A 12,805-nucleotide genomic window follows, 5' to 3' on the forward strand; every position below is an offset into this window, starting at 1 on the left:
ATGACAAATTCGTCTAGCCCAATTTCTCTCAGAATTTACCGTGCTTACTAAAAAAAATGCCATCCTCACAACAACCTAAACTGCCATAAAACGCGTGTCTAGTAATGCCCTTCGAGAAAAACTTCAGCACAATAACATTTCCCATAACATACATGCACGGGGGCATTCCGTATGCAGCTGGTACAAGAGTCGTACACAACAAAAACAGAGACGAAGGAATTAGGTATAATGCCGCGATGGATACCATTTGGGAAAACAAGGTGCACCTTTCTTCGCCTCTCGGCCGCGGCCCGCGACGGGACGGAGATTCCCATGCTCCATCGTCGACGGCCGCGATTTTTCCTCGGCCGCTTCTCGTGACTGACCGGGACTCTTCACTGCAGCCCGTTCCTATGTTTACCCCTATTTCCCGGAACTACCCTCTCAGCCGCGCACGGTGTATCCGTGCATGCAATTTGCTCCCGCAACCGGACCACCTGTCGCCTCTTGATGGTGTCCCGCCCGCATTGATCACAGAATGACACGAGGGTAGGACGGTCATTTCACCTAGTACTCATATCAGTCTTCCCGCTGTCGTGGCGTCCAAAGAGGCTGGTTTTTCTCTCGGTTTCGCCCACCTCGCTCGCGTGGCCGACCTGTCTCTCCTTGTTCCTCTACCCGTCTCCGGTATTAAAGCCCCATCGCCATTCGCCCAACTCCTCCGTGCTCCCCTCCCTTGGGCGCACGGATCCATCGCCGAGGCCGAATCAAATACACCGCCACCAAGAGGCCAACCAACGCCAACCACCATCCTGCGCGCTGGATCCCTTTGCCTAGCAGCGCGTCTCCGGGACGACCGGTCCATTCCATCCAAGAGCGCATGGTGCCGAGCATTGCCGGGGCGGCGGTGGCGTCGTCGTCCGCGCACGCGCATGCGCCGGCTGGGCGGCGGGCCAAGAGGGAGCCGGTCCACATGCACGCCGGCATCCGGCGGTCGCGCTCCGAGCCGCACCTCCGCTGCTCCCGCCGCGGCGGGGCCGCGGGCGCGTCGCTCACCACCAGCCGCTCCATCGGCGTCTTCCCCTTCCAGTTCGGCGCCGCGCCGCTGCGCCCGCCGCCGCTCCCCGACAGCGTCGGCGGCGGCGACTACCGGCTCCTCACCGTGTGCGCCGGCGAGACCGACCCGGACCCGGACCCGGAAATGCCGCAGGTCAGGACGCCCGAGGACCACTGGCTGGACCGGCTCCTGGAGCTGCGCTCCCGCTTCCACGACCCCACCAAGCGCTTCTTCACCGACAACGACAACCTCTTCGAGGAGCAGGACGACGACGACTACCACGAGGACGGCGGCTGCGGCGTGAACTACGATGAGGAGCACCCCGCGGCGGAGGCCGATGACAAGTGGGACCGCGAGTCGTTCGTCAAGCTGCTGGCGCGGGCCCCCCCGGGCGATGCCCGGCTGTTCGCGCAGCTGGCCTTCCTCTGCAACATGGCCTACGTCATCCCGGAGATCAAGGTGAGCGCTACGGGAACGATAGTCTGGACTTGGACGGCCCTGATCCGCCGATCTGGCCGCCGGATTAGCTCAACTAATAAAAACGCGGCCTTTAATTGCTACGATACGATAGTCGCCGCGCGTACAGGCTGGGAGGTGCCCACTGGACTACTAGAGTATTAATTTCTTATAAGGAAATTAATGTTTGCCAGATTTCGGTAGGAAAAGCAAGCAGGCAAGCAGCACCCCGTGTCTTTAATTTCCATCGCCGATTATCTTGGTGGCCGATCTGTCCAGCCACGTAGGAGTAGTAGGAGTAGTAGTCATCAACTTGCGCTTCATTCCTTTTTCATTGACAAATTCCTGTTCTAATTAGTGGCCTTTTTCGTTATCCCAAAATACAGAAATCAGTCGTGATCAACATGTAGGAGTAGTTTTCTGAAATCAAGGGTGGCATTTTCGAGGTAGTTGGCTGAAAGTTTCGTGAGAGTAGCAATTTCTGGGTGTGACTTGTGGAGCACTGTCATAATCTTCCACTTGCGGTCAACGATCCATGCAACAATCTACACAAGTCTTAATTTTGATTTTCGTTGTTGCTGGAATTACAGAGGGCTGAGCTGAGGAAACACTACGGACTCGAGCTGGTGACGTCGTCGGTACAGAAGAAGGCCGAGGCCAGCGCCGTGAGCGCTCAGGTGGACGGCGACTCCACACGGCCGCCGGGCGATGCGCAGCAGTACGAGGTGGCTGCGGAGCCGCAGCCGCGACGGCCGGTCCGCCGCTCCAACCACCTGGCCTACGAGGTGGCCGCGTCGGCCGCGTCCTACGTCCAAGCGCGGGCCCGCGGCCTGCTCTCGCTCCGGGGGCATCAACACCCACCGGCCGGGGAAGAAGACCGGCTGTACAACTCGGGCATGGCGGCCTACGTTGCCGCTTCTACGGTCACGGCGGTGGTGGCCGCCGAGGACGAGGCGCGGCAAGAGGCCGCCCGTGACCTGCGGTCGCCGCTGTCCTCACCGTGCCAGTGGTTCGTCTGCGACGAGGCCGACATGCGCACCCGCTGCTTCGTCATCCAGGGCTCCGACTCGGTCGCGTCCTGGCAAGCCAACCTCCTCTTCGAGCCCACCACGTTCGAGGACACCGGCGTTCTCGTGCACCGCGGCATCTATGAGGCGGCCAAGGGCATCTACGAGCAGCTGATGCCGGAGATCGTGGATCACCTGAGGGCGCAGAAGGAGGGCGCTCGCCTGCGGTTCACGGGGCACTCGCTCGGCGGCAGTCTGGCGCTGCTTGTGAGTCTGATGCTGGTGGCGCGCGGGGTGGTCGGCCCGGAGTCGCTGCTCCCCGTGGTCACCTTCGGCGCGCCGTCGGTGTTCTGCGGCGGACAGCGCGTGCTGGAGGCGCTCGGCGTCGGCGAGGGCCATGTCCGCGCCGTGGCGATGCACCGGGACATCGTGCCGAGGGCATTCTCGTGCCGGTACCCCGGCCACGCCGTCGCCGTGCTCAAGCGCCTCAACGGCGCGCTGCGCACGCACCCCTGCCTCAACAGCCAGAAGGTGCTGTACACGCCGATGGGCACGACGTACATCCTGCAGCCGGACGGCAAGGCGTCGCCGCACCACCCGTTCCTGCCGGAGGGCGCGGCGCTGTTCCGGGTGGCCAGCCCGGAGGAGCGCGCGGAGCCGTCGGGGTCGGGGAGGGCCGTGGTGGCCAGCGCCCTGCGCGCGTTCCTCAACTCGCCGCACCCGCTGGAGACGCTGAGCGACCTGTCGGCCTACGGGTCCGAGGGCGCCATCCTCCGGGACCACGAGTCCGGCAACTACTTCCGGGCGCTCTACGCCCTCACCAAGGTGGCGCCGCGCCGCCGGAAGCAGCCGGAGATCGTGTGGAGGCTTCCCGGCGTGGAGCGGCTGCAGCAGTACTGGTGGCCGGGGGTCGCCGGCACCGTGGTCCCGAGGCCGGTGGCCGTCCACAGCAAGGAGCTGGTATCCGAAGCCTGAATCACTGCGATTCAAGCAGGTCTACATTCTTTTCTTTGGGCTCTTTGATGTGTGGAGCGAATGCATCAATGGCACGTACATACGAGAGTACAGAAAACCAGTCGACTTTCTTGGTGTAGGTTTAGTGTAGTAGAGTACGTACACATTGCAAGCGTATGCGTATAGTATAGTAGGAGCATTGATGTGGTTTGTTGTCCTGGCTGGTGGCCTGCAAAGTTGTGCAGGCCGCTGAATAATGCAATGGTGATTTGTCAAAGGATCATGTGATTGTGATCCGATGAACTACACCTGTAAATTCGTTGTTATAAAGGAAATGAAATTTGAAATGTTGTTCTAAAGGAAAATCCCAACGAAAATGACGTTTCTCTTGCTCTGCTACTCACTGCATCCAATGCACCTCTGTATTGTATAGGTCACTTCCCAATTCCTTCGCCATTTGGCCATACACTCCAAATGGATTCCTTATAAAGGCTCCATACACTTCACTTTTCTATATCTAGTCAGTAGTACTCGTAAAATACTTCCTCTGTCTGCGCAAATATAACGGCTCATTTGATTCAGAAGGTTTTCATAGCAATTTTGGAGGATTAAAACCCTTAGGAATTTTTTCTTTGTTGGTTGTTTGATTCAATGTGAACCTATATGAATTTTTTCAAGGATTTTTTGTACTATTTCCTATATGATTTCTAGCATTTTTAGAATCGTTTTGAAAGAATCCTTTGTTTTTCTATGATGCAATCAAGCAACCCAAAATCATGTAGGATTGAAATGAGCATGACATTTTAATCCTATGTTTTTCATATTCCCGCATTTTTAGAATCCTGAGAATCAAAGAGGCCCTAAGATGTTTTGAGTATCTTAGTATAGACTAGATACAGACTGAAGTGAATGACAAACACACTAAAACGTGTATATGTACATCTGATTTTTAAGAAAAAAACATCTTATATTTGTGAACGGAGGGAGTACTCACACATGATGCGAAAAAACAACAAACTGAGATATACTAGTAACATTAGAATAAAACAAGAGTCTTACAACTTGCGCAAGATGATAAATTGTTTCTTCTCTCTCCCGATCATTCAAAGGCGGTGGCGGGGGTGGTGCATCAAGGTGACCGGCATCGGAGGTGATGATGGACGACGCTCGTTGTCGGCTGCTGGTCGAATCAGCACTGTCGTACAGTGAGTCATCCCCACCCCCCCTGATTATGTCGCCCCTCTCCCACCCATGTTTTGGGTAGGGTTAATCGAAGACATGATCATGCATTCAAGGCTTTGTTTTGCATCTTTAATCCACGTTATGACGGAGATATTTGTATGGCTTGACAACATTTACCCCCGCACCATGAATCACGTTAGGGTTATTTAGGGGTTTTGAAGGAGGCAACTTTGCCGAGCAAAATCGTTGATCAATGACACGAGGGCAGCTAATTTACCAACATTAGTGCTCAAATTTATTCAGTAATCCCAAGGGGGCATGTTTTTTTTTCAAAATTGTAATGTGCTGCAACTGAAAATTTCGTAATGTTGGTTGGCTGAATTTTAGTACAGTAGTACAATTTGTTTACTGAATTTTTTGTGACACATGTAGTAGTATTGCAGTTAATGGAGAATTGTGTGCACTGAATTTTATGCAGTTAGTTTTGTGACAGTATCAGTACCGCAGTTAAGTGAATTGCTGAATTTGTTGAACTGTCGTGTAGTGTGTTGGTTAACTGAATTTGTGAAATACTGTGACACTTCTTGTACAATTATCTGAATTATTGTGGCACTGTATTTCTGAGTTATCTAAATTTATGATCTGAAGTTGTGCTATGTTTTCAATGCAGGATCATTTGCCTAGAGTAATTACTCCAACTAAGATAAGCAAGGGAAAAGAAAACGTGTGTGCTGATTAGAAATACCTCAAAATCCATTAGAGATGAGATCAAGGACAACAAGGAGGTTTGTGTCATTTAGTGAAGGTTTGATTCTGATGTTGCCACGGAAGAAACATTGGAACAAGTGGATGACAACAGCGACGAAGAGGGTAAGGGTGACAATGCAGAAGTTGAAACATATGAGAGTTTTACCGAAAATGACTTTGAAGTAGCAGATGGTGGTGATTTGGTTGAGGCCAATGTAGACTAACATGTTGACGATCTTAAGATAAGGAGATCTTACATAACTTTGAAGAATTTGCATAACATGTTGACTATCACTTACACATTGATACGTCAATTTTGCATCACTATTTCTTACTATAAATTGTTCATCATTACTTATTTCTCTTATTTTGTTTGTTGCAATGGAGGTGGGGGAATTGATGAAAAACTACAAAAAAGTGCCGAAAAGAAGAGCAGCAAAGAAAATAATTTAATGAACTATATCATGTACAAACCCATTCCGAGTCAATCCACTTCTCACTTTATAAACATACTTTTGTTCTGTAACATGGTCATGTGTATCCTCTGCATTTTTTGGTGAAAACTTCACTACAATCTTTTCGCCACTCTTAGATGCTTCCTGGCTGAATACAAACGACTAGTCAACTCACAGCAGGCAGGGTGGAAACCGTTTCCATAGGCACTCAGCCTCACGCTACTGAAGCCTGCACCCCTTTTCTATTGCCGAATCACAGAGCTTTTTTGCTCACATCCTTTTACAACACCAATACATATGAAACTGCCTTGGGGTAAAAACTAAAAAGACAGTACTGTAATTGCAGTTTTGAACAGCGAGTTTCTGAAAAGAAAACCAAAACAGAACATGCCAGACATAATAATTGACCACATCCGCGTAACATGTTACGACGCAATAGAATGAGACAGTTATATGTACGGTTTCCTTTAAACAATGGCGAGGCATAGAATTGAAAAGAAGAAATAATCTAGAATCCAAAATATGCAATGTCACATCTGTATTGCTTCCCTATCTAAACCAAGCGTGATGCACTTCTCAGCTCAGGGGCTTCATGTTGGGTAAAAGGCAGGCGCTGGTGAGTCTCGCCGCGTCACAGATATGGCAATAGCTCACAATCATGCAACACCCTCCGATAATCTCATCTTTCAATTTCCTGCATGCCAGCCTAATGGTGCCGAGAAGGAAATGCACCCAAGTTTACCCCACTACGCAAAATGGTGAGTAATGACTTTCCAATTACTGTACACGGATTTACAGTCGAAACTACCACCTTGATGCAACAAAAGGTAATATGTCTAAGTTAGCGCAAAGGCTTCTTCTTGGAAGGGAAGCTGTGGTTCTTCTTGGTAGGGATGAACTACTTTGTTGATCTCATCTGCCGTCAGAGTTTCACGCTCCAGCAGAGCATTCGCTAAAGCATGTAATTGCTTCTCATGCTGAAAATAAACTTGGATCAGTCGACACTGAGTTAACTAAAAAATAGATATGTTGGCAAAAGGTGTCATGGTTGAGAAGCAAACCTTCTTCAGTAAATGTGTCACCCGTTCATAAGCTTCTCTTAGGAGTCTGCCCACCTGCAAGGCCATATGATGATGAGACAAATGCGAGAGAAACAGTAACTACCCTCTGGTAAGTGGAGTTTAAGAGAGGTTCATGATGTGGCCAATAGCTCGGTATACCGATAGATTATGCAAAAGCAAAGCACACAGGTCGCTAGCTTATACTGGTCAGTGGTCATATGCTAGAAAAAATGCATTTGTAATCATAAGACCAGTGGAAATGTACCTCTGCATCTATTCTTGATTGCATGTCAACACTTGGTCGTTCTTTTACATGCACAGGACCAATAGCATTACTCATCCCACAGTTTGATACCTACACAGCCAGTCAAGTGACATTAGATACATCTAACAAGAAAATAAACAATCTAAGTGGATGAAATAACCACCATATACTGGGCGAGCTCTGTTGCAGTATGAAGATCATTTCTGGCACCAGTAGTAACATTTTCTTCCCCAAATATAAGCTCTTCAGCAACCCTTCCGCCCATGCAAACATCAAGACGTGCCAGGAGTTGTTTCTTGCTGATAGAAGTCTCATCCTGTGAGGGAAGTTGTGTAACCATTCCAAGGGCAGATCCACGAGGCAGGATAGTTGCCTTGTGAATGGGATGAGCACCCTTGGTATTGAGTGCAACAATAGCATGCCCACTTTCATGGTAGGCAGTAAGCTAAAGAACAAAAAAATAACAAAAATATTAGTGCAGAAATTTACATCTTCTTCGGCTTAAAATTTTCAAAGACATGGATGCTACAACTACTAGTTCAAGCGTGCTTAAGAAAAAGGAAAAACAACTTGAACAAGCATGCCTTTCTTGATTCATCAGAGATGAACATTGATTTCCTCTCAGTTCCCATGATGATACGATCTTTGGCAAACTCCAATTGTGAAGCAGTCAGCTTGTCAGCACCTTCAACAGCAGCCTTAATTGCTGCAATGTTTACCAGGTTTGCAAGGTCTAACAGAAAAAGGAAAAAGGTGAGTCGGTATGAGTCTCACCACCACAGCACAAATATTGCTGCCAAATTTTATAGCACCTTCAAAGGTAAGACATCTATTATTTTATTCTAATGGAAAATACATGGAATGCCATGGATTTATAAGTGTTACAAGTTAGGACTTAATAAAATGGTGACGCAGCAAAAAGAATAGGAATCCAGCTGTTGATGAAAAAACACTATCCTATCGCTAGAAACACCTCATAGTCCACACGCTTAGATGACGTAATGCTACAATTATCATTTCACTGAGATAATACAAAGGAAAGTTGTACGCACCAGCCCCATTAAAGCCAGGGGTACTGCGGGCGATTGCATTGACATTCACATCACTGCCCACAGGCTTGTCTTGCAAATAGAGCTCCAGAATATCTTGGCGGCCTCGCACATCAGGACTAGGGACAACAATCTAGTAACCAATACCAGCAGAACTAAATGAAATTACATATTTATACAAAACTTATTACAATAAATCAATATGTAATTGCTGTTCTATAAAAAAAGAATTGATGATAATGGTTGTGAAGATTAAAAAAAACTACTCAAGAAAACTTACATGTCTATCAAATCTACCAGGTCTTGTAAGTGCTGGATCAAGAATGTCTGGTAAGTTTGTCGCAGCCATTACTATTATTCCCTGTACACATCGATTGTAAACTAAGAGTTAGACAAAGTTCTACAGCACTTTGTTCACTTATGTGATAATGTTACCTCATTTTGTTCAAAACCATCCATCTCAACAAGAAGTTGATGCAATGTTTTCTTTGTGTGCCCTTCCCACTGTTTTCTAGTTGATCCCACTGCATCTATTTCATCAATGAAAACAATACATGGTGCCTGTAAAAAGGAACAGTAAAAAGTTGCTCACACAAAAAAATTGTCATTACGAAGGTACATCATTTTTCACTGATAAAACAAATTAAGCTTAACCAATTTGTCTGTTGAGGAGGAGATGAAAAGGGAATCACAATTGAGCATTTCCCGTAAGCTAAAACAGCGCAGAGAGCGCTCAACTTATAGAAGGAAATGCTGGAGCTAAGCTCAGGCAATGGAAGAGAAGGGTAAAACACCTTTTTCTTTGCAGCTTGAAACAAGGATCTCACCCTCCGAGCACCAACACCAACAAACCTGACAAGATACAATGTCAGTAAATTCTGATTAAACAAGACATGAAAGTGGGATAGGGATACAACTGAGGGTAGTTCCATTAGTAAATTACAAATGTTTCACTAGCTTGACTCATGCATGCCTAATAAATATCATCTCAGTAGTGCTTCGACATAAATCCAGAATGATCTCAAATTGCAACACATGCCAGAAAGCCACATTTTCTGAGGTCATGCAACGAATTGCAGCACATAGGCAATTTTTTTAATTTGCAGTTAGCACTCTAAGGTCACCAAATGTACAAGGAAAATATAAGTCCAATATCATAATAGAAGAGATCTTACATTTCCTCAAATTCAGAACCTGCTCGGTAAAAGAAAGGCACACCAGCTTCCCCAGCAATGGCCTAAATCACAAAGCCAGCTCTAGTAAGGTATGCATTTACCGAGGAGCAAATAGCTAGAAACGCCTGATAATAGAAGACTTGGTTTTGAAAGCTAAACAGAGAAACACAATTATTCTTCCAGGCAAATTGTACCTTAGCAAGCAGCGTCTTCCCAGTTCCTGGAGCTCCAGTTAAAAGTATTCCCTACAAAAACACATTTTTAATTATATAAAGGTTCTAGAACCAGTATTCCATTAAATATATATTGCCCTACAAAGATGTATTTCTGGTATATCCCATACAGCAAAGTACATGGCAGATTGAAAATATATCTTGCAGATTGATATAGAACAAATTACCTTTGGTAACTTTCCACCGAGGCGAGTAAACTTCATAGGATTCCTTAGATACTCAACAACCTCCTCAAGTTCTTTCTTGGCATCATCACAGCCTTTGACATCTTTAAATGTCTTCACATTCTGCATATAAAACAGTATAAAGGGATCATGCAGAATATACATATGTTTACTCTCATTTTCGCACTGAGCAATTGTACCCAGCAAATGAGGTATATATACAATAAAAGGAAACATGAAATGCACCCAGTAATTGTATTTTTGCACAACTGACAGTGGAACAAGACATCATCATATCACACCTTCTCGGGTGTTATATCCTTATTCAACTCTTTTGCAGAATATGATGAACTGGAACCGACACCAGATGCGCCTATTCCACCTAGGCTACCAATATACTTTTGAAGCGCAGCAGCACCCATTACCCTGAAACAAAATGTATTGATCACTACAAGAAACTGACATAAAAAAGATGCTCAAGATTAAACAGAGTTTATCTCTGTCAAGTAAACCAAAAACTAATCCAAACAGTTGTCCATTGAATAAGGACTAGACATGAGTTTGTCCAACAGAAAATATAACAGGACTTCAACAAGCTCTCTATAGACATATCATCCAGGAAGCAACTATTGGCATAACAACTCCAGCTATGGCACAAAGAATGCATGACTTGAAACACCAGGAACAGGGGTATCATAATTCCTGTTTGAAACCTTAATTTTTTTTCGAGAAAACGCAAAAGTATTTTGCGTTTCATTTCATTGAAAAGGAGAAGAGTTCGGTACATCGTCCCTCGTGGGGGGTTACAAGGCTACATGATAGATCTGTTTGAAACCTTAATCATGAAACTTATATCTCAGCTGCACTATGCAAGGAACTTCAAGGCAAATACAGCCTAGTTAACCTTAAAGAGTCATTAAGACAAGCAAGAAAACAAAATATAGAAGCTTGACATAAACATGAACCAATAGATGACATATTTAAAAGCTCCAGAGATTAGAGTCATGACTTATGGAAGGTTGAGCATACCACATAAATCCAACAGCAACTGTGAACAAGATAGTCGAGAAAATCTCTTGAGCAAACCGAGTTGATCTACCAGTAGCTTTAGGATCAACCTAATGATGGCACACAGATAGGCAAACATTATCGGGATCATATGGTGAAAGCAATAACTGCCCCCATATTGGCATGCTCTGAAGGTTGAGGGAACTTACCATTACTACATGTAATGGTTGCTTGTCAGATATCCCAGGATTCGAGAAAGGCTTGTCCTCCCCAGATACACGTTGCTTCAATTCTTGCAACTACTGACGTAAATGTATATAAGCCAAAGAGTGGGTTACAACATGGTGACTAATATTTCAAAATATGACAATATACAAATAAACGAGATAGGAGGAAAATTTATGCAAAAATCAGTGACAATTAATAAGGATCGGAGGGAGTACATTAAAAATAGAGGCTTTAAGATTTTGTTGTTCAAGATGATAGAAATATACTGAAGAACTGAAACAGCGTTGATTGAACCGAGTATCTCAATTTATGCATTGTTTTCTTGAATAACCAGAAGAAGAATAAGAAAATGAAGTATTTCAGCACCAGGACATAATGGAATTACAGCAAGTGATGTATTGCTTGAAGTATCATAAGTTCACAAGCAAGACAGTTTTCCAGCTGCATCGTTTGTCAAGTGCCATATTGTCGGCAATCTCACCAAGTTCATAAGCAGGATAGTTTTCAAGCTGCATCGACTGACTAAGAAAATATGAAATCTTGACTGAAATACACGATAGGCTTGCAAAGGAAACTTACCAGAGCTGGTAGTGTTGCTGAACGCCCAGACCGCTCATCTGGTAGGTAATCAGCTATAGCGTTTGTGAGAATAAGAGCTCGAAGGTACTCTGCAACCCCCTTGCTATCAACCGCATGACTTCTTTGCTCGATTCTTTTGATGACATCTTCTGGGCTGCCAAGATGGAATTTAAGAACCACATCATTCTTTAAAATCTATATAAATAGGACACTGAACCACAATGCAATGTGCAGAGAAAAACAAAAAGAACAAGTAACCCGTTTCTGCCATTCCAATTAATTATTTCAGTAGCATCAAAAGATAGCAGGAAAAGTACATTGTTCCACATCACGTATCAATGACAGCATTATTTAGGTACCATGAAACCAAATGCCACTGAATTTGGCTATTTAGCTACAAATTTCACGGTTTCCTAGATTTGAGATTGTGCAAAGTAATTGTCCAAAACTTGAACTACTGAATGACTAATGAACTCGATTGCATCAATGCTAAATTGATAATAAAAAAAACATATTTATCAAGGATCCAGAATCCATTCAACATCAGAAAAGCTAGAATCGATATCTTCTTAAAACTTCGTTGCAACCGTGTTATTAGGTAAGTCAATAGTCCAGCCCTATGAATTAGCAAGTAGTCCCCTGATACTCAGCCACCAAGAAACACATTTTCCAAATGTCTCCAAAGCAGCACCCATTTGAGTTGACTCGTCAGAAAACATCAAAGAATGGTTGTCGTGGAGCGCACCTAAACTTGTTGAGCTCGTGGAGCAGCGCGCTCTGCTTGGCAGGGTCCTTGGGGTGAGCGTCGGCGTCATCGATCAACCGCTGCAAGCGGCGGTCGGGGCGCCAGAACGGCCACCAGCTCATCCAATCGCCAGACACCACCCAGTCGAAAAACCTCTTGGCCACCTCGACCACCGCGGCCGCGAAAGCCACGGCCCAAACCCTAGCCTTATCCACCAGGTCCTCCAGCTCCTCCTTCCCGTCCTGGGCAGCGGGGCCCGTGTCGACCTCCGCCTCCGGAGCGACCGCCGCCGCAGCCGCCGCGGGCGGCTCGGGGGCCGGAGAGGGGGGAGGCTGGGGGCCGTCGGAGGCCAATGCGCGGAGGGGGAGCGGGGGGCGGCGGTGGTGGCAGGAGCGAGGGAAGGAGACGGAGGCGGGGGCTGGTGGCGGACGCCGACGAGGGGGCAGGGGCGAGGGGAGAGG

The 12,805-nt window shown here is 46.5% G+C and overlaps 2 protein-coding genes across 4 annotated transcripts in view; one reads left to right on the plus strand and one right to left on the minus strand.

Annotated features, from left to right (window-relative positions):
• The first annotated feature begins 601 nt into the window (after positions 1 to 601).
• On the plus strand, positions 602 to 5,709 carry LOC119276291 (phospholipase A1 PLIP1, chloroplastic-like). 3 transcript variants are annotated; one of them, XR_005136517.1, is made up of 4 exons: positions 602 to 1,495; positions 2,083 to 3,493; positions 4,563 to 4,658; positions 5,306 to 5,709. XR_005136517.1 is itself a non-coding variant. In XM_037557326.1 (3 exons), exons 1-2 carry the CDS (start codon positions 860 to 862, stop codon positions 3,472 to 3,474), a joined length of 2,028 nt encoding a protein of 675 aa, XP_037413223.1. In that variant the 5' UTR covers positions 602 to 859; the 3' UTR covers positions 3,475 to 3,493; positions 5,306 to 5,709. The 3 variants fall into 3 exon arrangements, 2 of the variants coding, with proteins under 2 accessions (XP_037413223.1, XP_037413221.1); XM_037557326.1 differs by lacking the exon at positions 4,563 to 4,658; XM_037557324.1 differs by lacking the exons at positions 4,563 to 4,658; positions 5,306 to 5,709 and having other exon boundaries at positions 2,083 to 3,818.
• Positions 5,710 to 6,220: 511 nt separating this feature from the next.
• The window catches only part of LOC119276292 (ATP-dependent zinc metalloprotease FTSH 9, chloroplastic/mitochondrial), a 7,068-nt gene continuing 483 nt past the window's right edge, over positions 6,221 to 12,805 (minus strand). Inside the window, exons 2-18 of the mRNA XM_037557327.1 lie at positions 12,345 to 12,805; positions 11,600 to 11,753; positions 11,002 to 11,091; positions 10,814 to 10,902; positions 10,087 to 10,210; positions 9,788 to 9,907; positions 9,582 to 9,632; positions 9,388 to 9,449; positions 9,007 to 9,064; positions 8,648 to 8,773; positions 8,493 to 8,573; positions 8,216 to 8,345; positions 7,748 to 7,896; positions 7,327 to 7,608; positions 7,164 to 7,253; positions 6,899 to 6,952; positions 6,221 to 6,814 (exon numbers count right to left, since the gene is read on the minus strand). Coding sequence (XP_037413224.1) covers positions 6,674 to 6,814; positions 6,899 to 6,952; positions 7,164 to 7,253; positions 7,327 to 7,608; positions 7,748 to 7,896; positions 8,216 to 8,345; positions 8,493 to 8,573; positions 8,648 to 8,773; positions 9,007 to 9,064; positions 9,388 to 9,449; positions 9,582 to 9,632; positions 9,788 to 9,907; positions 10,087 to 10,210; positions 10,814 to 10,902; positions 11,002 to 11,091; positions 11,600 to 11,753; positions 12,345 to 12,805 — 2,262 coding nt within the window. The 3' untranslated portion in view covers positions 6,221 to 6,673. The remainder of the gene's footprint in view (positions 6,815 to 6,898; positions 6,953 to 7,163; positions 7,254 to 7,326; positions 7,609 to 7,747; positions 7,897 to 8,215; positions 8,346 to 8,492; positions 8,574 to 8,647; positions 8,774 to 9,006; positions 9,065 to 9,387; positions 9,450 to 9,581; positions 9,633 to 9,787; positions 9,908 to 10,086; positions 10,211 to 10,813; positions 10,903 to 11,001; positions 11,092 to 11,599; positions 11,754 to 12,344) is intronic.

Source organism: Triticum dicoccoides, chromosome 3B, assembly GCF_002162155.2.
Source record: "Triticum dicoccoides isolate Atlit2015 ecotype Zavitan chromosome 3B, WEW_v2.0, whole genome shotgun sequence".
Classification (NCBI taxonomy): domain Eukaryota; kingdom Viridiplantae; phylum Streptophyta; class Magnoliopsida; order Poales; family Poaceae; genus Triticum; species Triticum dicoccoides.

Coding starts and splice junctions, on each gene's coding strand:
- LOC119276291 (XM_037557326.1), top strand. CDS start 860: ATGGTGCCGAGCATTGCCGGGGCGGCGGTGGCGTCGTCGTCCGCGCAC. Junction 1,496..2,082: donor ACGTCATCCCGGAGATCAAG/GTGAGCGCTACG, acceptor CTGGAATTACAG/AGGGCTGAGCTGAGGAAACA.